We start from the raw sequence: 26,433 nt of genomic DNA, 5'->3' as shown, positions 1-26,433 counted from the left end.
ATAAACCAGCCTGGTATGTTCACTTCATGGCTCATATTGTAACATTTCCAGCTAACATGGGTTGCCTTGGCCTGCTTTTCTTTTATTTCGCGCTGTCGCTTCATATTTTTTTTTGAAAAAATCCGAGAAGCAACAAATAAAATTGGTGTGGCCTTAGGAGTAGGTTGGGAGCAAGATGGGCTGAGGTTGGCTTGTGTTTGGTGAGGTTTGCTACTGTTGGCTGTGGCAGCAGAATGTTTCACAGAATGTGCAAAAACATACAGGTGTGGACAGAAGATTTGGCTATGGTTGGCTGGTGTTTGTTAGTACATAATTGTAAACATGTACGTATAGGTCAGTGGTCAATGGCTGGTAGTCAAATTTGACTCGAATATGATTTGCATTTAAAGGGAAGGCCTAAATCTGGCCAGACTGTTCCCGAACCAGGTTGGCTGGCATTCAGGGGGAAGGTTCTACATGTACATTTGTGACTGGGGCTTCAGAGACTCATGTCAAAGATGGTTTGTCTAAATACTGATAGCCTGTTCCATGGTAATGAAAGACAATGTAATTTAGGAGGGGGTTCCAAACAAAATCTGAATAAGAATAGTTCTTTGCTCACCAATAATGACAAATCCTGACATTGGGGATTCAAGATCTCCATGTTCCTTAAAGTATAATTTGGAAACTTGTAAATCTTAAACACTTGTTAAGCATGCACAACGAATATGTACATGTATTATGATGTACCTCAAGCACATTATAACATTCTTCTGTACAACATTCTATAATGTATAATTATAGGAATCCACAACTGGATAAATTCATCACAACCATCATCAGTAACATCCTAACAAGTCAATAATCTCAACAACATAGCAAAGATTTATACAAGAGTATGTGCCAAGAATTAAAAAAAGAACACTTTCTCTTCAAAATTTGCTATCTATTCAGTTGAATATAAGATGACATAATGATTCAGTCAAACTAGACAGCAAAGCAGAGACAATTTTGTTGCAGATACCAAACTAAAATATCCAACTATTGTTACTTACAATATCAATATTGAAACTGAAATAGTCACAGACAAGCTTTCAGGTAAATATTTGCTATCAGACATTAGGAAGCATCTATATTTTAAAACATTTTCGAGTCATTCAGACAGTGCTAGGGCACACAAATGTTTTTTTAGCCTTGCACCACTTTTGTGTAAAGCAACGATTGAATGTAATTTACATAATCTATGGCACCTTCCTTGGGAAGACTACCCTCAAAGGGGCCAATTCAATTTTATGAAAATGTGCAAAGGTATTTTAATTATGATCTCTAAATAAAAAAATAATAATGGTTACCCTAACCTTGTGTTTCGTGAAAGCCATTTATATTTTGCATATTTTAGTAATTTTTACAAACGTTAAAAAAATTTGGAGAAAGAAAATCTTTGTTTCTGGCTGAAAATGTATTCAAGATGGAAAATACAATGTTCATAACAATACATAAATGTCGTGTACATAGGAGTTTCAATAATACCTTTTTTAATGAAGTATTTACCTGAATGACCCCCCATAGATAGAAGGCAATACAATCATAGCAAATTTGACAAATGAATCTACATGTACATGACATATACTTGCATGTACTACATTATATCTCTAACTGCCAATACCCAGGATGTAACAAAATCTTGAATAAGACCTTGAATAACGTTGATAGAGGGAAAGACAGACAATCTGGCGATGTGACATCCCAATCTACATGTAGGTACATGTACCTTCCAGTCACAATATGTACCTCAGTACACAAGCCCACAGCAGCCTTTTGTCTACACAATCATACGTGAACACCATGTACATGTAGGAAGGCCTTCAGGACTGGTTATCTGCTGATGCTCTTGTACAGAATGATGCCCAGAGCTGCCACCACTGCCGCTCCAACCGACGCCTTCAGCCAGAATTGGGAGTTCTTACTCTGCATGTTCTTCAGGTGCCTGTGGGGTAAGAAGACAACACATAGTTAGCCTACGTGTATATGTTTGGGTTCAACAGAACAAAACTGCTTGTGTGTTGCACATAGATATCACTTCTGCTAAATTTCAAATGTGTGCATGTTAAAGGCATCCACTGCAATTTCAGGGCAACATGTCTCTGATGTTGTTGACATTTATTGTAATGACATTTCTATCATCATTTCATATGTATACTTGAAGCGTTTGAAATACCCCAAAATAAGTTATGTGACAAAACTCTTTATTTTCGTACGACCAATAAACTAGCTTAAGAAGTAGCCTAGTGCAAAACAGTTTAAGCCAGCTACATCCCATCTTTGCCTCACAGATATGATACTGTAATTATTATAATATTAAATGATCAATTAATTATCCTCTGTGGCACAAATACAATAGTTTGGTATCTAGCATTTTTGTATAAGGCCACAGCAAGTAAATTTTATGGATGACATCCTCCACACACAAAAATGACTAAAATTGACTTTGAAATTTACTGCTTTGAAGTTAATTTGGGTGCCTGAACACAAGTCAGTTTTTCGAGTGAATGTTGGCAGAAATGACCAAATTATCTTCTGTGACACAAATAAAATAGTTTTGTATCTTGAATTTTTGTATAACTTATAAGGCCACAGCAAGTAAATTTTATGGATGACATCCTCCACACACAAAAATGACTAAAATTGACTTTGAAATTTACTGCTTTGAAGTTAATTTGGGTGCCTGAACACAAGTCAGTTTTTCGAGTGAATGTTGGCAGAAATTACCAAATCATTCTCTGTGATGCAAATACAATTTTTTTTGTATCTTGTATTTTTGTAAAAGGCCACAGCAAGTAAATTTTATGGATGACATCCTCCACACACAAAAATGACTAAAATTGACTTTGAAATTTACTGCTCTGAAGTTGCTTTGGGTGCCTGAACACAAGTCAGTTTTTTTGAGTGAATGTTGGCAGAAATGACCAAATCATTCTCTGTGATGCAAAATAATAGTTTTTGTATCTTGTATTTTTGTATATGGCCACAGCAAGTAATATCTTATGGATGACATCCACCACAGACTCCAAATCTAATGTGATAGGGCGAAAAAAAAGATTCCTACATTTTCAAATTTTGACATCATAAACATTGTCAATCAAGAAAGGATACCTATATTTGTGCTAAATTTACTGCCAACAATTACAACATATATTTGACAATGAAACAACTTTGAAAAATAGGCTTCCAACTTGTACTTTGAATCCTTTCTACCTTTTATAATGGATAAATGTGAAATTACACATATTTTGCAACATGCCTCTACAATCATCATGAATACATTGTGTATAATCAAAATAGAACATCACTAACACATACTAATACGCTGGTTCATGGTTTGAACTGCGCATGTTTTAGGGCAAAGGTGACAGCCTCTGTTTAGTGAGCAGATCTTGTCAACGCTAGTTACATGTCCAAATGTGTTTAAATTTAATTATGTCACAATGTGCATATGCAGTCAAACCATGGACTGTCATAAAGGCACCTGACGAGATTTCAGGGTGGCAAAACTAGATGGTTCCCAAATTATTTAAAAAAAAAAAGTACTAAGCTGAATCAACCTTATCCCATAGCTGATATCTGTGCGGTAAAATTGTGATGTTGCTGATGGAAAACAGTTGTTTTTTTGTATTGTTTTGTTCCAGCTATTTATTGGTGGTACCAAAAAATAAAGGGCCTTCTCATGGAGCTTATTTCTGGGCTATTTCAATCAAATGAGATAATAAAAGGCAGATTTCCTCATCTAGAATATTTTTTGCTTTGCCACCCTGAAATTACATTGGATGCCTTTAATTCAAAATGACACCAGACTTAGAAGTGAGTACACATGAAATGCCATGCTGCAGAAAGGACATCACATACCTGCTTGGATGATAAATAATAAGTGTTAGAGGTAACAAAAAAACAAGCTTAGCAGTAATGCTGCCAAATAATGCTGAAAAAGGCAACAAAATCAGTTTCTTGAGTTGGCGTATGAAGAAAAAAAGTGGCTAGTTTGTATGGATGGTGAATTATAGCCTTATGAAATGTTCAATGTTAACTGAAAGCGTCAAGAAAAAGGCAGTAGATTTTTCAAACGTGCAGACAGACATCCCAAGAGAAGGAGGCCAGTGCAACTCTGTAGATTCTGTACATACTTCTTCTTCTATCATGAAATGTCAAATGTGAGTCTTGCTTTAGAATATCTCAATCTCACTTGTGATGAAACAATTTCGTGGAACAAGGTTTTTATTTACTTCTTCCTAGTTCTTAGTATACAAGACAATACTGTAAATTCATGTACTTTCGTGGTGTTTTATTTCGAGGTATGCGAAAATTACAGGTTTCCACATTTTTTCCAAATTGCAGAAAAAAACATTTCTGTAGTACCGTAATATAAGAAAATATTTCTTTTCAAACTACTAGTATATCACTGTGAAAATTTCAATATTAACAGTATCTTGTTCGACAAATGGCTTTTCCGTTTTACACTAATGGACATGTACATGTAAATTTAGGTATAATAAGAATGATGAAAGTGATACCAGGGCTCGAAATTCATTTCTAGGAATAGGTACACTGGTGCACCCAACCTAAAAAACTGGGTGCCCATTATTTTTTGGATGCACCATCTAAAAAAAAAAATTAAGTGGAATGTCAGAAAAAACGAATTATGTTTCATTTCGAAGAAAAAGTATAACAATAATAATTTTATTGTATTAATTTTTCTGAGAGATAGTTAGATGTAAAGATTGTGCTGTGTACTATACATCTAAATCTTTACATAATGTATGCCTACGGAAATATTTGAGTGCACTGGTGCACCCAGAGAAAAAATGGGTACACAGCTCCAAATTTGGGTGCACTAACTTAGGTGCACAGTATTTCGAGCCCTGGAGACACAAATGACTTGTGAAATGGTACAAGACACACGGCATGTAGGAGTGAAGTTAGTGACTGACCTATCCGGAAACCACGGGTTGCCCTTGCCTCCCTCCCCTTCTAGGAAGCTTTTGAATACGACATGCCCCACGCACGCACGCACAGACAAGATGCAAGGGAAAGAAACAACAGACAGAAAGGAACAGGATCAGGCTACGGACTATTATATATAACACTGCTACTCATGGTAGTGTCCTACGCTGTTCCATCACTTGTCTGCACCCCCTAGTAGGGCCTACAAAAAATACCTTCCTTTCTATTAAAAAAATCCTCGTAATACGTGTACAGTTCATCAAACCCAAAATTCTAAACTCACCTGTGACAATAAATGAAAAAAAAAAGGATTTGACGATAAACGATAAAACGATTAAAGAAAAAGTTTTTAATAAGTAAAAATTTGATGTCAGGAGTGTCTGGTTTGTGGGGGGGGGGTCATGACAATTGCTGGAACAGCGCAGGTTAAGTAAGAGACAGAGAGAAGTTGGTAGGACCCAGAACCTGTGTATTATGGGGGTGAGAAGAGAATGGCGCAGGACGTTGTAGGCCTTTTGGCACCAGCAAGTTGCACACTTGTCACACGAACACAAGCATTGCAACAGCCAGTGGCTGAAATAAAACGTGACTCATCAGATATGTCATCAACAGAGTCCCTGGCCTCCAGTTACGATCTTCACAATCTCCAAGCAGATGTTTTGGGGGAAATAAATTCTTGTTGGCATTCGGAGGGGTTTTCTAAACAGGGGAATAAGGGTGCTGCTCCCTCATGTAACCAGTCAGCTCCATCACTTTTCAGATTGAACCCTAAGTGGCTACTTACACACCATTTAGTATTTTTCAAAATGTTCTTTTCCCAGTAAAGATGTAGAAACAATACAACAAATTGCATTGTAGCATTATAAACTGTATTACTCTCTTAAAAAAAAAACCTTTGGTTGTTTCACTCTCTCATCATGCTTGTGATCTGCACCCTTGTGCTAAATTTTTTTCAGAAAAAACCCTGGAATGCGTCTGAGCTTTTCTGTGTCAGGCTCTGAAAAACCTTGATGATTTACAAGGCTGATAGCATTTATAGCTTTACGATGACTGTGCTAAGACAGAATTTAACCAGTTTTTACTTTATTCGTCTTTCTCAAAAATCTAGGTAGGCACAGGAAAAGTATAAAAAGAAGAAGACTTAGTGGTCCAATCTCTGTGATTCTTGAGAGAGATGAAAGATAAAGTTGAAACCGGTTGAATTCCATCTCAGCACTATCATTATCCCAAATGAACAATTTCCAAGGTTGATTTTAACCCCAACATCTGCTTGGAGATTACAAGTCTATCACCATGGCGACCAATTCATTGCTACATAACATTAGCCACCATTCAGATTGAATAGAGATACTAAGGTCCAGTACAATGTAGGTGTATCTCAGGCAATTATAGACAATAGGACTCAAACCATGCACGCACACAAGGGATCTAACTTGAAAGGAAAGTTGTTTCTTACAAGTAGAGTTAAAATTATCCAAAAGGATATGAGGAGGACTCAAATTTTCATTAGTTTTAAGAGATTGATTTGTAAGATTTAAAGTCTTTGGAAGAACAGGTTGTTTCTGCACACAGGTCAATCAGTATGCTGTGGTAGACTTTCAACACGGCCTCTAGACTTCTTTTGGACAATCAATAGTCAGAACCAGTTCTTGAGGTAACGTAGTACATTCTTGGCGTACGTCAAAACAGGCCGATTTACACCCAGGAAAATTTTACGTTTCTACGCAGTTTTTATGCGCTTGCATGTACATTAGTACATGTACAGGTAGTTTTCGTATGACAGGTTTTTGCCCGTGTGTGTAAAATCGGGTCTATACTAGAAAAGGAGGGTTACGAGGTTCCAGTGATGGCTAATAAGAAGCTACAGGTAGTTTTCTGAAAGGCCACCATGGCATACCTATATTTGTAATTATATTGATCACATCAGCAGAACATAGAATGTACTACACCTGCATGAAACCCAGATTTTTCAGTTTTCCTTGCTCACTGTTGCTTCAGAATTTTGCAGACGATACATCTTTTCTGACACAACATTTGAAAAACATACTTTTTAGACATCAGGATGTCATTGTTAAATTATACATGAATTTGGCCATAAACGAGACGTCAAAACGCTACAATGTATGCATTGGGCAGCAGTCTTTTTAGGGGAGAGGTGCTGCCCGATCGGTTGATACATTGTACCTCTCCGCAAAAAAATTGGCAAATTTATTCATGAAAATGCTAAATTAGAGAAAACCCTAAACTTGAACATTTTGGGAGGGGTGTTGGGATTTGGGCAGAGGGGGTGCACCCTGTTATGGGTTTCGCACAGGTGCAGTACATTCTGCCGACGTGCTAGTACTTAGTAGAGTGTAATGATAAATCTACAGTCTACACCATGCAGTCTGACCATGCTGGAGCTCTGCAGGCAGCCATGCGCTGAGTTACACTCATGCAGCTGTGGTTAGTATGGAAAAACAAGAAAATATAAAAACTCTGCCACGGCCACTACCACCGCTATCACCACTGTGGACGGTATGTTTGCACCGGATGAAAGCACACAGACATACACGGCGCTACTGTATGGTACCTACGTATGCCTGTGAACAAAGAGAGAGGAGCGGTCACCCAAAGTTTTTTCTTATGGTGCACATGTCAACAATGCCTCCTTGTAATCGACTAAGTCTTGACTTGACTAGTCTCGTAATTCAGTAACTGTTGTTTATTTTCACTGTGGCCTAACTTCTTGATGTAGGTAGTTTTCATTTTAAGTTTGCAATCGGAACAATAGTATAATTTGGAAACGCATATTCACTGCATCTCGGATTGAAATTATGATGACTGTGAGTATTAAAAATTGACATATAAAGATTTGCTCTTAAGATGCCCAGGAAAATCTGGCTCTTACAGTTATAATGTTTTACGTGATCACACATTACTAATTTAAAAATGTTCAGCTACAGGTCTAGCTACAGAAATATTTCTCAAAGGAAAACTGCAGAAAGTATTATCATTTTCAAATCATTGACTTCGAACTCTAGAAGGTAACGTTATTGACATGTGTAGCCACAAGTTTCAATGGTGCAATTTTTAATGCCACCCGTTACCCTGTATTTTCTCCATCACTATATTTTGGTTTTAAACAAATTTTCTGCTATTGAGATGAATGTTTGTTTAAAATTCATAAATTCATAGTTTTGAACATTTTGGACAGAATTCTGATGATTTCACAAAGTTAAAGTATTTAGTGCTTCCCAAGTATTTTTGGTAAAGGTAGTGATCAAGTACAAGTTTTCAAACATAATTATGTAACACTGTGCTACAACACTTAACAATAATATTTCATGTGATGCATACTGTAGGTTTAACTGTTACTTACCTTGGCAATATATTTTGTTTTACATATTAAAAACATTGAAAGTTACCTTTACCAAATGAGCTTGGAAAGCACAAGATACATGTACTTTTCAAGTGAATATAAATAATAATTGTAATTATCTAAATATACAACAAGGTGACAACATGTAACTATCATAAAGATAATACTATAGCACCGGTGAACATAATAACAAATGTACACAGCAGCTTCTATGCCTGGTGACTGCTCAAAAGCACTTGTCTTAAAAGTTCACATGCAATTCTTCTTTCAATCACTAGGTGTCTCCCATGCACTGTGCAGTGCTAGTGCAGTACTTACGGGTAGTTGGCCAGTGTGGCCAGTTTCATGTAGACGTCCCTGTTGACTGTAGTCTTGGTGGTGAAGCCCTGTGGTGGAGGCAGCTTGTACTTCTTACAGAACTCCTCAGGTTGGATGGGATGGTCCTGGGTTACCCCAGCCTGGTCAGCCTTGGCTCCAACTAACAAGCACGGCACCTTACTGTCTATGAAGTGTTGCTGTGAAAGTATGGTAAACATGGCTGTCAGAGATGGCAGGCTTCACTCCCTTTCACACACATGCAAACACACACACACACACAAACACATACACACAGAAACTTATTAATATTATAAGCAAGAAATTCTTTCAAAAAACTGGATGGGGCTAAGATGGGAATAGCTGGAATTTATTTTGTATTTTATGTTAAGCTGTGGTGCTTGCTAGATAATTTGCACAACTTAAGTACAGCGTCATTTTGCCTTGTTATTTTGAAAGAAATTTAAACAGACTTGGACTAAATCATGCTAATAAGACTTGATTTAAATACACGCTGCTTGTAACTGTAATGTATTATGAGCTCTTTCTAACGCAGAACAGATATTTTGTAATAGCAGCTACATGTATATGTAGTAAAGAATTGTGTCCCTTCTTGTTTCATTCAGCCAGTTTTCCCTCCTGACATCTGCTTGGTTTTTATTCATATGGTAAATGTCTTCCACAACCATGGACTAACAAAAAAAAAACATGTTAAGCAAAGGAGTACAAAAAAAAACAAAAAAACATTGTGCTGTAAAACTTCAGAGCTGCTAGCATGAATGACCTGGCAGTACCTTGTACATCCTGGCACAGTACTCGAATGTCCTTGGGTCGGTGACGTCGTACAGTAAACACGCCACGTCACAGTCCATGTCCTCAGGAGTCAGGATGTCTGAGATTCCCACATCTATCTCATGGAGCTACAGCAGGGACATACATGTCACCAACTTAGTCATATACCCTCAACACATTAAAGTTGGAAACTTACATTTGATCAGTCATTTCTCCATTGTTACTACTTTATCAATAATTTTATTGTATGCAGCATCATGTATATATCATTGAAAGGCTGATCACCAGGCTTCACAGTCATGGTACAAGAAGAATAATTTTTAGATTCAAAAGTTGAACAGTGCTGACTATGCTAGTTCATGACTTGAAATACTATGAGTGTATATGCACATTAGACATTACTGTACATCGTGTAGGTATAATTGGGGCTGTGCAAGTTTTTCTAATATCTACCTGTACCTAACCTCATGTACACATGTATGACTATGTACAGTATAGATGCAGGTATTGTTATTTCATGCAATTGACTGTTACCACACACATTGTTTGTACATGTATGGTGTTATGTCTAAAGGAAATATATCAACATTTTTTTAATAACTTTTAGTCCATATTTCCTCAATCCTGAATGGTGCAGGTATAAAGAAAAATTAAATTTTGAGCCCTGGAGTTACAAAAAAAAGAAAAGTACAGAAATCTCCTGCCAACAGAGGATGACGTGTTTTTGAGTTGATGACAAATAAATTTTGTATTCAGTGGGGTCGTGCGGTAGCGTGCGCGACTCCGAATCAAGAGGTCCCGGGTTCGAGTCCTGACATGCCACCGATCTTGTGCCCTTTAGAAAGGCACTTTACACGACTTTTCCCACTAGACTCAAGTGAAAATGAGAATTGTCTGTCCACTATTCGTTTCTATGTGCGGGACACAACACCAGCAACAGCTGCCTCTGTTCTGCGTGTATTGCAATTTCAATAAAAAGGGGGGGGGGAGGTCAGAAGATCCACACAAGTCTCGGCCTAGTCTTGTGTTCTCGCGAGACTAGGTCACTCCGTGAGCAAGGTGTACAGTCGACACCGAAAATTTGGAGGTACGTGTTTTTACCTTTAAATACAGTCACTGATTGAAGAATTTCTACTATCTAAAAATATACATATTTGTACCTACCAGTAAGTACTTGTCCTGTCCGTACACCTGTGTGAGGTTGATGGTGTACCTGGACAGGTGTTCCTTTGCCAGCCTGGACTGCCACTGGTCAGGAGGATAGAAACAATGGGGTCGTGTGGCATAACAAGTACAGGTAATACTACACATGTACAGTAGGGGCTAGTCCACTGGCATCATTGTGTGTTCAACTTCCATATACTTTTTCTTTAGCTGCATTGTATACAGTCATGTATACGCGCCGCGTACCTGCGAAGCTGGTGTGTTACGCCGAAAGGCGGTTATACCGGCTATACAGATACAGATGTTTGTACACATACATGTAGACCACATTTTGAGATCAATATACCATGACTTTTGTGTTTTTGAAGTATCAAAGACAGTATTTTGGCATTGCACATGTGGTCTTTAATTTTGCTACCTAACAAAAAAATAAAATCTAAATTTTGTCTTGAGACAAAAGAAAAATAGTAACTACTGCTGAAAACAGATATACCACTTGCTGTGCAACTGCAAGGTTACAGGCTCAAGTCAATGAATCCATTATGACCCGACCTGCAATTGTCTAAAATCACCAATAGGTGGCACAGTGTGAACTTACATTGAAGTACAAATATATGAAAAGCCTGTAATCTGCAGTTCCCTAAATGAGTGTGAACTAAGTAATTGATGCCTTTGGTAATGATTTAACCTGCAGTTCAACAAAATGACTGCTAGATAGCGCTGTTGTATGTGTTTTATACCATTTACAATGTACATTTTTTGTACAAGTACTAACCTCAGAGTTCCTGCCCAGATGTCCCTGTAGGAAGGCAGTCTTCCCTGCACCCTTGGGTCCGATAACATTACACTGGAACACACTCCTCATGGTCTGTTTCTTCTGTAAGTCTGCTCTCTTCTCCCGAGTTACTGTAACAGGAGAGATCACACTGGTGGGATTAGGGATGGAACACACTCCTCATGGTCTGTTTCTTCTGCAGGTCTGCTCTCTTCTCCCGAGTTACTGTAACAGGAGAGAACACACTGGTGGGATTAGGGATGGAACACACTCCTCATGGTCTGTTTCTTCTGCAGGTCTGCTCTCTTCTCCCGAGTTACTGTAACAGGAGAGAACACACTGGTGGGATTAGGGATGGAACACACTCCTCATGGTCTGTTTCTTCTGCAGGTCTGCTCTCTTCTCCCGTGTTACTGCAACAGGAGAGAACACAATGGTGGGACACATGGAAAATCTCTCTGGTATGGGTGACACGCATGTGCACAAAGTTACCCCAAAATCAAAATTAGCTTACAAGAACTTAAGAACCTTTTGGGGAGGGGACTTTGTGAAATTCCTGGCATTTTTATGGTACATTGCACAGTGTAGGGTTCTGTCATTTTTTGTTGCTGTTGTTCATGAAGTTGACTTTTTTTCACCCTATCACACATTAGATTTGAAGTCTGGATAGGATGTCAATAAAATTTACTTGTTGTGGCAGTTACTGTACTACAAAATTGTGAACTAAAAACCTCCTTTCCCATGATCTGCTATAAAATCAAGTCCCTGTGACAGTGTGAAAATAAATGAATTTCCTGTAGTTGTTTTAGGCCACAGCAAGCAAATTTTATGGATGACATCCTTCGCAGACTCCAAATCCAATGCGAGCAGGCTAAAACAAAACAAGGCAGGCCGAAAAAACAAGGTTCCTACATTCTCAAATGTTGACTCAATAATTGCACAAATGGTTTTGATTCAGTGGGAGCATCACATATACACAGCCAGCATCACATATCACTGCATCAAAGTTAAAAGCAAATTAAACATTAAATTAGAGCCTTTTCTTGTCTCCTGTCTTCATAGTTATCTGCCATCCACCTTCCGGTATGGCAACAGATATCTTTGTCCATTACATTGTATCTGTTTGTTGACCACTGGCAACAAAATTTCTTGTTTTTTTCTCCAAAATCTGGGAAAATTTAATGCATGCGCTGATGTCATCCATAAAAATTAATTTCTGTTGTTTTACCTGTGATAGCTGACAGCTGGTTCTCGTGTTCCCCTCCGATGTACCCGAGATACGCCAGGAACTCCATGGTACGGGGAACATCCAGGTACGTTGTCAGGCTGTCAATCATATCAGCAACATGTTAATCTCTGGTCTCCATTCTAGTCTAGCAAATTTACCAAGTAACTAGAAATTTAATATTTGCAAAGCAAATGTATTGTGTTTAACTTCATAATTATGTTCTAGCCTAACAAACTACTGCTCTAGTTATTGCTTATTAACTCAAACACATTCATTATATAGTATACGGTGAGCACCCCCCTCCCCCCGTTCTGTCCTGCTACATGAGGTAACACAGGGTGACTACAGTACAGCACCAGTTACCATGGTGACAGACGTCCGGTCCAGGTCATTGATGACTTTATTTCTTTGGGATGGAAAAGAAGAAAAAGAGAAAGGAGAAATAGAGCAAAAACAATATATTTTCCTTCTTCTACATTTTGTAAATATAACTACAAACAAGTCAAATAAAGAGATTCTTTTTATACAGCCTAGAGGTTAATTAAGCTGAACACATCAGACTTTACATTATGTATAGCAGCAACACCTGTGCTGCAGTGCAATGTGAACCAGTCAGATTTGCTCTGAGGAAGGTGACAGACGGTCACCAAAATGTTAGCTAAACACTTGCTTTTGAAAAACGAACCTATTATTTTAGTATTCAACCACAGAAATCTGTACCCACGTCCACTGGTTGAGGTATCCCTGTAGTGTGATCCAGCCTTGTTCATTGGTCACCACCGTGTTGTTGACATCTGGGCCCCAGGGCATGATGGGACACACGCTGAACAGGCTCTGTAGTTCTTCTGGGGACAGACAACCATCTTCATCCTGGGTGGAGAGTTAGCAGAAACTTTCAGTTTCAGTTTTTTTTTTCACCAGCAGTTACACTCAGGTGCATGTAGGCGTTTTTTTTGCCGGTGCACAATTTGCTTCAAGGGCGCTTTTTTTGCTTCGGAAGGTCAGCTGCAGTAACAAAAAGCGCCCCTGGAGCAAATTTTTGCACCGGCAAAAAAAAACGCTCCTGCAGTTTCAACGCAAGCAGCTAGAGACACCAAATTTACGTCACTTCTTCCTTACTTTAACAGCTTTCTACCACATAAAAATCATGACTGTAGCATGTTTAGAACAGGAGATACAAAGCCCGGAAGGTCGGCTGCAGTACCAAAAAGCGCCGCCAGGGGGCGCTAAAAGTCAAATCAAGTGGCCCGCGTACTTTTTCAAAAGAGTAATGTCTCATGAGTATTTGTACCAAGTTTGGTGCTTGTATCACAATTTGAAAGGTTATTTCAGTTATCTGCCCCACTAAAATTGTACATAACGTGTTTTTAGGCAATGCTGGGCATACAAAGCATGAATAACAGACTATACAATATTACGAAATCACATGCCATACAGAATGACATAACAACAAAAACAATGTATTGTTGTACTAAATAAAATTGGTCATTGGGTTGTTTGCTTATTTTCTATATATCGTTGTCATCTCCAACACCAACTAATCCCTACAAATGTAGGCCTCTCAATCTTTTTTATACTTTGTTCCAATGTGGAACTACATGTACATTGTACATGTATCATCCGGGCCGTCATGTACATAACTTAACTGTTACAAATAACAATTTGTAGTTACAATTGTAGGATAGTTTACATTACATGTAGTTCTGTAGTATTGTTGTTTAACTGCCATACATGTACATTGCTCCATGCAATACAAAGTTAGTTTGTTCCCTCACACATCCATTAATTCATATAATCTAAAGGTTCTGGGTTCGAATCCCTAGCAGATCCTAATGTAGCGCACTTGGGAAAGACAGTTTCCAAAATCTATCCTTGCATATCTCATGATCTGGATGTCTAACCTTCATTGAACAAGGCTCAGTGCTTAAAATTTGATTTGAGAACCCTGAATTATCATAAGTTCCATTTCTATCTATCCTTCTTGGAGGAGTCTTGATATACAGTGAATGTGGAAAAAAAAGCATGGTTCTGTTAAGTCAGCTAGCTGCACACTTACCACGTCATACTTTTCAAACAGCATGGTGAGGAACGAGTACCCCTGGTGAGTCAGCTCGGTAGTGCAGCCGACGGGGATCTTAAAGCTGAAAAAAAAAGGACACAAACAACATTCAGCAACAATGACACAATGCACCAAGAGGTCAGGGGTTTGAGTCCTGACATGGAAAGGCACTTAACACAACTTTCCTCACTTTACATGTACTTTATATGTGAAAATGAGTATTGTATTGTCCCCTCTGTTGGTGTTGGCATTAATATAAGGGGAAAAAAGTCGAGTTTGTCCCCACAATATCTTGTGATAAAATGTTGGAATATAAAAAAAATGACAGAATTCATAAATTACCTAGGATAAAGCCTTACACATATACATTGCACATTGTGTAGTGTAGGTACAGCTCTGTGAAACACAGTTAAATCATTCTAATATAGTATGCAACTTTTGGAAGCCTATGTGATAACCAAATAGAATCATGTGTGTTCATTATTACACAGGATGGAACACCCTATCAAACTTTATCACAATCCAGGTATGACATAAATAATGTAATTAATAACATTAGTAAATTACCTTGGATAGAGGTACTCCTCTGTGAGTTGGAGGTTGTCATCGTAGCCAAACTTCCTGAGGACTGTCCAGGTGGTCTCATGTCTGCCTCTCTGTATGAACAACGTGTGCAGGAACAGGAAACCTGGGGAGGGGACAGGAGGGGGGCAACAAGCAGCTGGTTTACTTCCAAAAGAATTGTTTGCAGTGGCTGAGCTGTACCAGTATGTTTATCTATTTAGTCCATGGGCCAGAGGAGATATCGGTACCACCTGAGGTGGCAAATTCTCATTATGGTTTTTTAAAAGAAGGGTGTCTGTACAAGGGCCACTGGAAGTGTAATTCAAGCCACTCACACATTGAAAACATTCCCCTACACTAACCAACCAACCAACCATCCAAGCTTGGTCAGAGCGGTTGACCAGATTTAGTCCACACCTACATTGTACCTTTCCATACAACCGAATTTGAGTTAATTTTGAGTCAAATTTGACCCCCAAACATGCCCCGTACACTACAGACCTACTGTACTGTACATGTATTCCTGAACACCAGACAACCACCAGAGTCAACCATGACCTAGTCAACATTGTACAGTAAATGTTTTAAATATTTTGAAACATTCACCTGGCGCAGCTGTAGCTGTAGCTTACATGTAACTTCCCAAACACCAGCCAACCACAGCCAACCTTGCACCTAACCTTCAGGTACATGTAATCCTAACCATGGTTGGTAGGAGTTTGGCCAGTGTTTGGGAGGCCATATTAAGTTATGTGTGACAGTCACGAGTGGCTAAATATGTTCATGGTAGCAAAAGTTCACGGTCTGAGAAAAATGGACATGTTCACGGAACTATAATATATATTCATGGTGGCGACAGGTGCAGGAATAAGAAAGTTGAGGAGCTATTTGTTAACTGTAATGATAAGTTCACAGTACAGAAGTGACAGTGAAAATTGTGGACATACATGTACAGTACCGTGAAAAAATCAGGAATTACTGTAAACAGTAATTTTATTGACAGGTGTTGCAACGTAATTTTCCACATTTTATGTTAATTAGCAAAGGTATTTCAGACACCACTTCATGTTGTACGTCTGCTATTTGCTAATAAAGTCATATCAGTAGGCTACTGTATAACCCAGACCTGGCAGTGTGAGTCCGTTGTCCCTGGTACCATCAGGACAGTTCTTCCTCACCACAGCCTTCACATCCTCCAGGGCCTGGGGGGCCAGCGGAGCATTGAAACATCTCTTCTGTTGGGACAAACAATCAACACACTAAATTTATAAACCATTCTAACAATCACATACAAATACATGTACAACAAGGCTGGCAATTCGGCAATGGAATTCTTTTTTATTTTATTAGACAAATAAGACTATACATGTATATAAGAGCAATGCAACAATGGTACAAATTATTATTCATTTTATTATTCATCACTCTTTGCAGCTCGTAAGCAAGTTCTCATTTACATGTAATATACTATGTAATTTATACAAATTTGAAATATGCATATAAACCTAGTCTAAAAATTAACAATTGAGACTAAAAGTTATAATTCACAATTAATTACATACATGTACATTTTGTACTAGTAGATGCCATCATTTAAGTAGACTGTATTTGACAGTTGTATGAGAGGACTGAATACAAAAAGGGGGTAGCAATACATGTAGATACATTGAACATGTAACTGAAAGTCACATTTTTTTTTACACAAAAAGGTTAAGCTCATTGATCAAAAGAGGTCTTAATGGTCCATCAATTAAGAAGTAAGAAAATAACGAGTTGGCACAAATAAAATAAGCTTAAAAATAGATGTCTGACTCATACAAACCTGGAACTCATTGAGCTCTCTGTCTTTTAACAAACCATCGTTGTCAGCATCACAGATCTGTGAACAAGAACAACAAACTTTGTTAAAATGAGTTTTTGGGGCTGAGCAATGTATCAAGTACATCATTGACTGTCCTGTACCTCAAAAGCAGCTTTCTGGAAAAGATTCGAAAAGTAAATTTCAAGAAAATTATTAGCAAATTTCAAACAGCATTGTAGGAAGTAGTTGCTGTTTAAACAATTGTGTCTTTATTTACAATGCAGTTCTTTAGAACACTAAAAAGTTCAAGGACTCGATGTTCTACAAAAGGTAAGGGGTCCATTAATGATCTTTGTCTGAGTGTCCAAATAAGGAGCTGTACATTCTTAACCTCGTTATCTTTGTCATCCTTGAGGATTACTGATGCTGTCAGTAATTAGTACATTGTAGATCATTCTGCTTATGGTTTAAATTCACAATTCTTTACTTGATTCTACATGTACAAGTTCTGCAATGACCCCTATCTTACCGTGAATATCCTTGTCAGGGCCTTCACACAGGGGACTTTCAACTGGAAACAAGAATAATGGCTTGAGATACAAGTTACTACATCCAGACATCCAATTCTGTCATTCAAATATTTCAGTTAGCAACTGTCCTTCAAGTTTATAAGGCATGGATGTGTGTTACAGGTAGCCAAAACTAAAAGACTATAAAAACCATCCTCTGAAAAAGATCACAAAAAGATGAAAATTAGATAATTTAGCACTTGTTTAAAAGATACTCTAGAGTTATTTGGAGTATCGAGATATATGTACATGTACATGTATAGTAACTGAATCAGATGTAACCATGAAAATTCTTAAGCAGTGCAAAAAGTTACATTATATGCATTATGTCCACGGAAGACCTTAGAAGGCTAGACAGATGTGACAACGCCATGATTAGATGGATATGTTCCAGTAGACTGGCTGATAGGGTGTCAAGTGATCAACTTAGGTGTAGGTTAGGCGTAAGCAGTCTACGTGAGATCTTGCGTTACAACAGACTGCGCTGGTATGGGCACGTGCAAAGGATGGACCCGCAGAACTGGCCAAGGAAGGTCATGACAATGCCCGTAGAGGGACGAAACCCGCGTGGTCGTCCAAAAAAGAGATGGGTAGACAGTATTAGGGAAGACGTGAAAAACTTGAAACTGCAGAAGGCCAACCCGCTAGACAGAAGCAGCTGGAGAGCAGCTATTAGACCCAAACGACACCCCACGACGTCCAACCCTTGTATGACGGGGAACAACGGACGCTAAGCCGTGCAGTGAGTGAGTGAGTGAGTGTGAGTGTGGCGAGCCGCATATCATCACCAGCCAAGAGAAAAGGAAAAAAAGGATATACATGTACATTGAAAACTACACATCATAATACCTACAAGTAAACTGCTGTAGCTATATCTGAAAATTCTTCAGGTACACAGGCCTGTTACTTACATTGTACATTTTGTGACACGGCTATTGTACATATACACCCTGGAGCATTGAAACTGTACTACTACTCTGGCAACTAATTTTTACAACCATGGAACTCCATGTTACAACTGACTGCTTCATAACGATATTGTATAAATAATTGTACTTGAGGACATGATATATATTATATTGTCCATGAAAAGTGTTTTTAAATCACATTTTAAAATGTTGCAGTTTTTATCTGCTCTACATGCATTTCAAATATTGTCAAAGTTGTAAATGTTGGCTCAATGCATGTTTCGAAAATTTCATCAAACATGTCATGCCAATGTCAATAAAGTTGAATATGAATGTACATTTTAGTTCTTGTAGTAGTAGTCCACTCTGTTCTGCTGCTGCAGTAGCTTAGCATCCTGCAGCAACAATTAGTTCTTGTGGCTGAAGTTTTACCTCTTTCTCCTCTGCACAGTACAGAGGTGCTGTGGGATGTAGAACTGCCTTCTGTGCATAGTAGAACAGCTCTGAGATGTTCTTCAGATTTCTCGCAGAACACTGAAGAAAAAAATTAAAAATCTAGTTCAAGACCAGTAAAAATGGAAAAATATTCAAGAAATACAATATTTATCTTAACAATAAATACTGATCTGTTACAACAAATTGTTGATTGGGATTTTGTATCAAATTTGCATTCGATTATCAGTTTTGTTTACCATATCACTATACCAGTCATATCATAGTTACTTTAAACAACTAAGAATACTAAAATTACACTCACCTCAACACAGGTTTCTACCTCTGGGAACTGATTCATTACTGGTATGATGGACTGAAAGGTAGAAAATAACAATAAATGAATACAATTAAGTTATAGCTAACATTTTGTGTTGAACGTATATGCAGAAAGCAAAAATGCAATTTGTTGACTCTATATCGTACAGCCAAATTTTTAGATTATTAAACTGGTATAACAATCTTTATTCATAGTATAAATTACACCATGTCTGATTATGTAAGAAACATATAAATTAAATTACCTCCATTGAACTCTCCTCTTGAAGATCAGACTGAAAGATATTAAGAATAAAAACTTGACTTACAGAATCCTGACTTCCTATTGGACAGATTTTTGTAGTAAAAAATCCTGAGCTCCTATTGGCCAGATTTTTCATAGTAGAACATCCTGAGCTCCTATTGGACTGATTTTCACAGGATATTAAAGAATTTTGCCTCAATCAAAATTTGAGCTCCTACTGGACAGACAGAAAGTGGTTGTATAAGACAGGTTATGAAAGCATCAAAAATATACTAACTTCCTTAGGTCAAGCAGGGACCATACTATTATATCATATGCTAAATTGTAACAGAATTTAGTCCAAAGGAGAAAGAAACAAGAAGCCATAGGTGACAATTCTCCGTGAAGTATTATATATTGCAACAAAAAGAAGTAGCCATTGGCGACAATTCTCTGTGAAGTGTGATAAATCGAACAAAGAAAAATTGTTTAAACGCGCGTCGGCTCAGTAATCTTAAGACGCAACAACCAATCAGAGATGCGAGATGCCTACACGTGACGCGGGAAGGGCGCGCGATGCCCGAAATATTTTTGCGTCAATATTCAGCGCCGTGATTCAAGAGATTAATACCCGGAAACAATTTTTTTCTTGTTTTGAACGCATTAACATGCATTTACGCTAATCTAGTATGATTCAGGGTTACTTTTTTTTTAACCTGCCATGGCCAGATTATCTAAAGATGTGTGTATTGTGTGTACAATCTATAGAAAGAGAAATGTACATCAGGTCCGATCATCCGATTTTCACGTTTCGGTTTTTGGACTCGGTTCATGAACGTATTTTGGTTTGGCTCCTGGAATGTGCAAAAAAATGACTCTCGGGACTGTCTACAGGGAACACTCGCACATTCGCGGTGTATCAGGACAGCGCGACTGGTCGTCATTAGCGCAGTAACAGTTGCATAAACGGACGAAACCATTTCAAAGAAATGGGGATGTTTCGAAAATAAGCATTTACTCCAATATCAAAACAGCTACGGTAAAAATAAAAAGACGTGCATCATCCCGGACATAATGCAACACCACATGCGAAATTACACAGAAGATGCGACGTACGGAAGAATGCGTTTTGGCTGCGAACATCTTCCAAAAAACTTGGCATCTCTTAACCATGGGCAAAAACATCTGGAACCACTTATAAAAACCACCCCGTATCTGCATGAACTTTTTTGAACCCCACTGCTATTCCAAACAACGCGTTTTTCTGGACCATTCCAATTCGCCTCGTAATTGTAGGGGTGCGTCTGCGATATTACATTGACCGCGAAAGCAGCAACGGCAAAAATACACATTCGTGCATCAACACGGGCATGCCCGCAGACGGCGTATAAAATTGCGTGCCGATTACACAAAGAGAACCCAGTGTTTTGACTGCGAACATGAAAAATCAGCCGATTACAACACTCCGTCCGGAGGTCCTGACCTCCTTCACGGAGTAACAAACAAACAAACAGTGTCTGTCCCAGCTCAGTCCTACCTTGTTCCCTACCAGTAATACTGGCATCCTCAGGTCTTCTCCTACTGTCTCATGGATAAATGGTAACCACTTCTGGGTGATCTGGAAAATATAAATTTTATGTAAACCATTCATAATACCTTTAAACTAATAGCAAATGTATCATTTTCTAGTAAATACTACTTTATATTCATCTATCAGTGCACAAAAGCCAGAAATGTTTGTATAAACCCAGGCCTACCATTTGAACAGAATAGTCATTGTCCACAGCATACACAATGCAGACAACATTTGCCTGCAACACAAAATAGACAAATTAGTCATGTTATTCAATAATACTTATATCAAGTGGATGATATTGTAGGGAATATATATGGATAGTCTGTACTTCATAATCTGAATAGCCCAATGTTTAAAATGACTAGCCTATAAGGAGTTAAATAATATATTGAAGCATAATTTGATTTGAAAAATATGTCATCTACTTAACAGAATCTCAAAAATACTACATGCATAGTTCAAGAGAACTCTACTAGTATATTTTGTAATTTCAGTATTATTTAGGTATGTATGAAGGCATTGACAAGTTAGACTTGGATTGTATGAATTGTACAACATGTAGTCCTATTAGAAACTTACGAATTACATTATTGCAGAAGATATTACAAAATAAAGATAGAACCCTTACCCTTAGGATTTCATCTTTTAGCTGATCTGTTGTCTGTTCTTGTGCTATAAATAAGAAACAGCAATTATAATGTAGTAAAGGGGATTAGATATGGCTGACTTCACTCCTTTACCCAAATTGCTTTGCAACCCTTCCAGTCCAGTTAGATGAAAATGGTAGTACTGAGGGTGTATATGGATCTGGAAATGGGGTAAAATGCACTGAAAGTTAAATGCAGAGCCTTTTGCAGTGGTTGTAATTATATCTATATGCCTGAATATGTGTATTTCCAATGTATTACAGAATTGTTTCAACAACAAACTTTACAAGCTGCAAATGGGACCAAACCCACACCAACTCATACATGTACATGTATATGAAAAGCTATCTGCTCTCAAAAATTCAAGACCATGGCGTAAAAGATACAAAAGTTGCAAGTCCTGCTGCAGTACCATGGCCAACCACCAGGAGGCCCAAGTCGCCCAACTTTGACTTTGACCTTTCTTTTTTCATGACCCACCCACCCACTTACATAATAAATATCATTACAAACCATAAATTTAGGGCTTCTTAAGTTGTGCTATATTGTATATCAACCACAAGTTCACTGACACACACACTTGTACATAACATGCGGGTTAACACCTGGAAAACCTTCTTTCCCCTTTTAATGTGAAAGTCTTCCTTACTATAACTGGATGTACAGTACTAGTAATGGACAGTACTAATGGTGGTATCTTACCGGAATAGTCCACTATGTGTGTGGGGACCTTCTCCGGAGTGACATCAGCAGGAATGGTGATCTCCTCTGCACGGGGAGGGACCTGGGGGAGGGACAAAATAAGTCAGACTTCCCTGTAGCATTTTGTGTTTTCCTGAACTTACTGGAATGTACATGTTGCAAGGTCAGACACACTTGATTGCGATGCAGACACTAGTTTATGATACAACCAAATTCTAGTAACTCTATATTGTTTACCCCTCAAAATGCACTAGTACAAATGTATATGTAATGTTTCAGGTCAAGATTATTAGGGCCCAGAACCCATTAAATTAGGATTGTAGCTTTGACATGTCAAATGATATTACATTACACAAAGTTTGAATGACACACAAATTTCTTGCTGGCTAGAATACTAATGGGCCTAGACCCTACAATGATTACTGTTATTTGTCTCTCAATGAGTACTATATATATATATTATAAGTACTGTAGTCTAACTTTAAACTACATGTCATTACCTCATCTGGAAATTCTTCACTCACAAGGGACAGGATCAGTGAAGTTTTTCCTACTTGTGCTGCAAAAAAAATAGTATGAAGATTGTTAAGGTACAAGTCAGACTATCTATAATATATGCTACATATGAAACAGTCAGAAGGCTATTTTCAACAGTAAGCAAATCCATCCCTCTGAGTCCTTGCTTATTCTGAGAAGCCATGCAAGTGGCATTCAATTTGTAGTTATCACAATCATTAACATACAAATGTACCATAGGGTAGCTATATAGTACAATGGAAAAATTAGATGCATCATGTAATTTATTGTAAACACAATGGCATCTGTCTTTCTGTCATTTGACAGTTTTCTCTGACATAACAGAAAAAACCTTGCCGAATCTGTCATCTTTATACTATTATTATAGACAAAAAATTGTGTGTAAAGATATAGAAAGAGATGTCATACATGTATCTGCAAAATTTTCCCCTAAAAATGCCCCTAAAAGAAATCAGAAGGAGTATCTTGTATGGCTGAACAATTTTGTTGAACAGCCTTGAAATTCTAATTAACTTAACATGATTATACCATTAAGCCATGTACTTCAATTTAATATTTCCCCAAATTTTGCAACTGGATGACTACTGGTGTTTGTTTCATTTCTCCAAATCATCATCAATACATATGTATGTTCAAATCTAAAAAAAATGTGATTCATAAAAAATCACAAATCATAATAACCTTATCATATTAAACGAAAAGAAAAGACACACTTTCATCAAATAATCCATCATGGCATGGTATTAATAATAATATCATAGTAATAAACATCACAACAATGACATTCATAAACATAACAATATGATAACATATAGACTAGTAAACATTTGCAGTTTACATAATTTTCATTTCCTTCCTTCACACAATTGCTAGTTTTCTTTCAAGCTCTCTAAATCTCAAAATTCAAAAGTCATGGATTCAGAAAAAGAAAAAAGAAAATTCCTAATTCTGCTACTGATTGGGTGCCTGACATGGCAAATCCATTTGGAAAATTGCTTCCCATTTTGCATTTGGGAAGTGGCCAATGGTTACAATATAATGATTGGAGATGCAGTCAATATTGATTTGAATGTATCGATAAAACACACATATCTTTATCTAGCTGGAACAGTAAGATGCTGATAGTGCTATCATCTTAACTACAGAAGAGATAATTCAGTTTGCGAAACATGACCGTAAACGGCAAGGTAGAAAAGAGGGAGGGGCCACAAAATTTCCACGTGATGAAGCTAACACGACAGGAAGTTAGATCTCTGGGTACCACATAAAAAACAGAGTATAAAAAAACATGCTTCTATCAAAATGTAATTTATCTACAAAACATTCTATTCACAATACACACGTATAAGAATAGACTAAGGTACCGTACTACGATGTATAGGCCAGATCACTCGCACTACTAAATCAATACTTAATTTGCGACCTATATAAATTGGTGGGGGAGGGGGGCAGTGTACCGTAATAGTATGTGTAGTTCTGTTACAAATTATTTCTACTTACGTTCTCCTACAAGAAGGATCCTCACGTCCCTCCTCATGCTCATGGTGGCGTCCATTGTTCTTAGAAATGAGGCGACTGTCTTTGAGAAGAACCTGGAGTCCTTGGTTCGAGTTGTGCAAGCTCGCTGCCGGTGTCAGTCAGTCCGCCCTCCCACCCCACACTAGCAAACCGAGACCGTTTTCTGTAAAATTTCCCACAGCGATGCCGTTTCTTTGCAGTTCTACCTCTTCTGAGAGCACGATCCTACTGTATATCCAGCATGGTGCCCGAAAAACCCTTCCTTCCGGTGGATTTGGGGAGTTTTAGGCGTTTTCGGTAAATTCTAACCTCCAGACGATCATCTTCTCCAATTTTTAGCGCCTTCCGGTACGCATGCGTCGTGAATTGACCAATCAGAAGGAGCGTTTCAACCGGAGGGAAACTTTGAACGCTTCTTTGGACTTTACCATTTATAGATAGGGGACACCTGAAAATAAAGTACATAATTCTAATGTAGTGTACATTAATCTAGGAGGGCTAAAAAGGATTAATGGTAGATTCAGGAAGGCCAGCAACATTTGATTGCTTTTCGTATCTATTAATATTTTGTACTTAAATGGGCCATATAAAAGGTACTAAAAGGCTGTTATGCTTCAGATTTAGGCCATGTTGATTTGATTATATGGATGACATCCGCGCGCGATGACATTTTCGGCCGTTTCCAAAAAAAAAAAAAGTTTTCAACCATACTGTAAATCGTACAAAACAGTTGCAAAATGAGCAAAAATATACCATAAGTTACAAAAAGAATTAATAAAAACTATACCAATGTCGTAGAATGCCAAAATCAAACGAAAAAAGACGAAATTGTAAAGAAATGAATTTGAACACTAGATTATTCGCCAAACCATATTCTGTGCCATTTGCTCAACCCTCATGACCACGTAGATTTCATCATGAAAAGAACTTTTTTTTTGGCAAAACTTTTTTTTATTCGCACGCTCGCATCAGTTTTGGGGCTCCCGGAGGATGTCATCCATATAATCAAATCAACATGGCCTTAGGGAAAAAGCATAAATTTTTGAGTTCACGATCGTTCTATCACAAAATCCTTATTTTATTCTGCCAGTCAGCTCCATTACTTCGATTAAACAATCCGACAGCGAACTAAAACATGAAAACTGGTGAAACTATTCTCTATGTACAGTCTGGTCTTTCTTCGTCCGCGTGCAAGAGATGGCGCCATGTCATGGTGGTGGATTCAGTTTCATAATGTGTAACATTACTAGTATTCCGGGGGGATCCCAAGCGATCGCCTGTATGCGAATCATCTATGTAGCCTCTACCAGGCTTCAGGAAGCGCCTGGAAAGAGTAGAAATTTGCCAAATAGATAAAATGCTAGTAGTTGGTCCGCTTAACAGTAACGTTACAGTATGTTGCTTAAGCTGCTTCCCGAAGCCTGGTATAGGCTACTAATCCCAGACCGCCTTCCTGTCCTCTCAACGCCACCGTGCAGTTGGTGCACTGCAGCACTACACCGCCAGGAGGAGCAGCAGCTGCACCGTCAGTCCGTCAGGATATCAGCGTATTGATGTTAGAAACTAATTTTGTGTGCATGTGTGATTTTGTGCATCTGTGTGTGTGTGCATGTGTGATTTTGTGCATCTGTGTGTGTGTGTGTGTGTGCATGTGTGTGTGTGTCTGTGCGTGTGTGTGTGTCTGTGTGTGTCTGTCTTTGTCTGTGTGTGTGTGTCTCAGTGTGCGTGTGTGTGTGCGTGTGTGTGTGTGTGTGTTTGTGTGTGTATGTGTGTGCGTGTGTGTGTGAGAGAGAGAGAGAGAGAGTGCATCTGTGTGTGTGTGTATGATTGTGTGTGTGTGTGTGTGTGTGTGTGTGTGTGTGTGTGTGAATGTGTGTGCATCTGTGTGTGTGGATATAGTCTCAGTGTAAATAAAGATCAGTAAAGTCCCCATGTGTATGTGACACACA

General features: G+C 38.1%; 1 protein-coding gene across 1 annotated transcript; it reads right to left on the bottom strand.

The window, feature by feature from the left end:
• Window positions 1-465: 465 nt before the first annotated feature.
• LOC109481580 (mitochondrial Rho GTPase 1-A-like) lies at window positions 466-24,597 on the bottom strand. Its single transcript, XM_019784174.1, has 21 exons — window positions 24,467-24,597; window positions 22,930-22,988; window positions 22,430-22,511; window positions 21,709-21,752; window positions 21,262-21,315; window positions 21,042-21,122; window positions 19,527-19,556; window positions 19,268-19,318; window positions 18,943-19,044; window positions 17,563-17,604; window positions 17,055-17,111; window positions 16,359-16,467; window positions 15,236-15,356; window positions 14,666-14,750; window positions 13,334-13,479; window positions 12,610-12,707; window positions 11,382-11,512; window positions 10,607-10,690; window positions 9,445-9,570; window positions 8,654-8,850; window positions 466-1,966 (listed from the first exon to the last, which is right to left on the bottom strand). Exons 1-21 carry the CDS (start codon window positions 24,519-24,521, stop codon window positions 1,855-1,857), a joined length of 1,866 nt encoding a protein of 621 aa, XP_019639733.1. The 5' UTR covers window positions 24,522-24,597; the 3' UTR covers window positions 466-1,854.
• Window positions 24,598-26,433: the final 1,836 nt, after the last annotated feature.

The sequence above is a fragment of the Branchiostoma belcheri genome, unplaced genomic scaffold, assembly GCF_001625305.1.
Source record: "Branchiostoma belcheri isolate BF01 breed outbred unplaced genomic scaffold, Haploidv18h27 scaffold56, whole genome shotgun sequence".
Classification (NCBI taxonomy): domain Eukaryota; kingdom Metazoa; phylum Chordata; class Leptocardii; order Amphioxiformes; family Branchiostomatidae; genus Branchiostoma; species Branchiostoma belcheri.
Note: the sequence above shows the minus strand (reverse complement) of the source record. Positions and strands in the feature narration are given on the sequence as shown.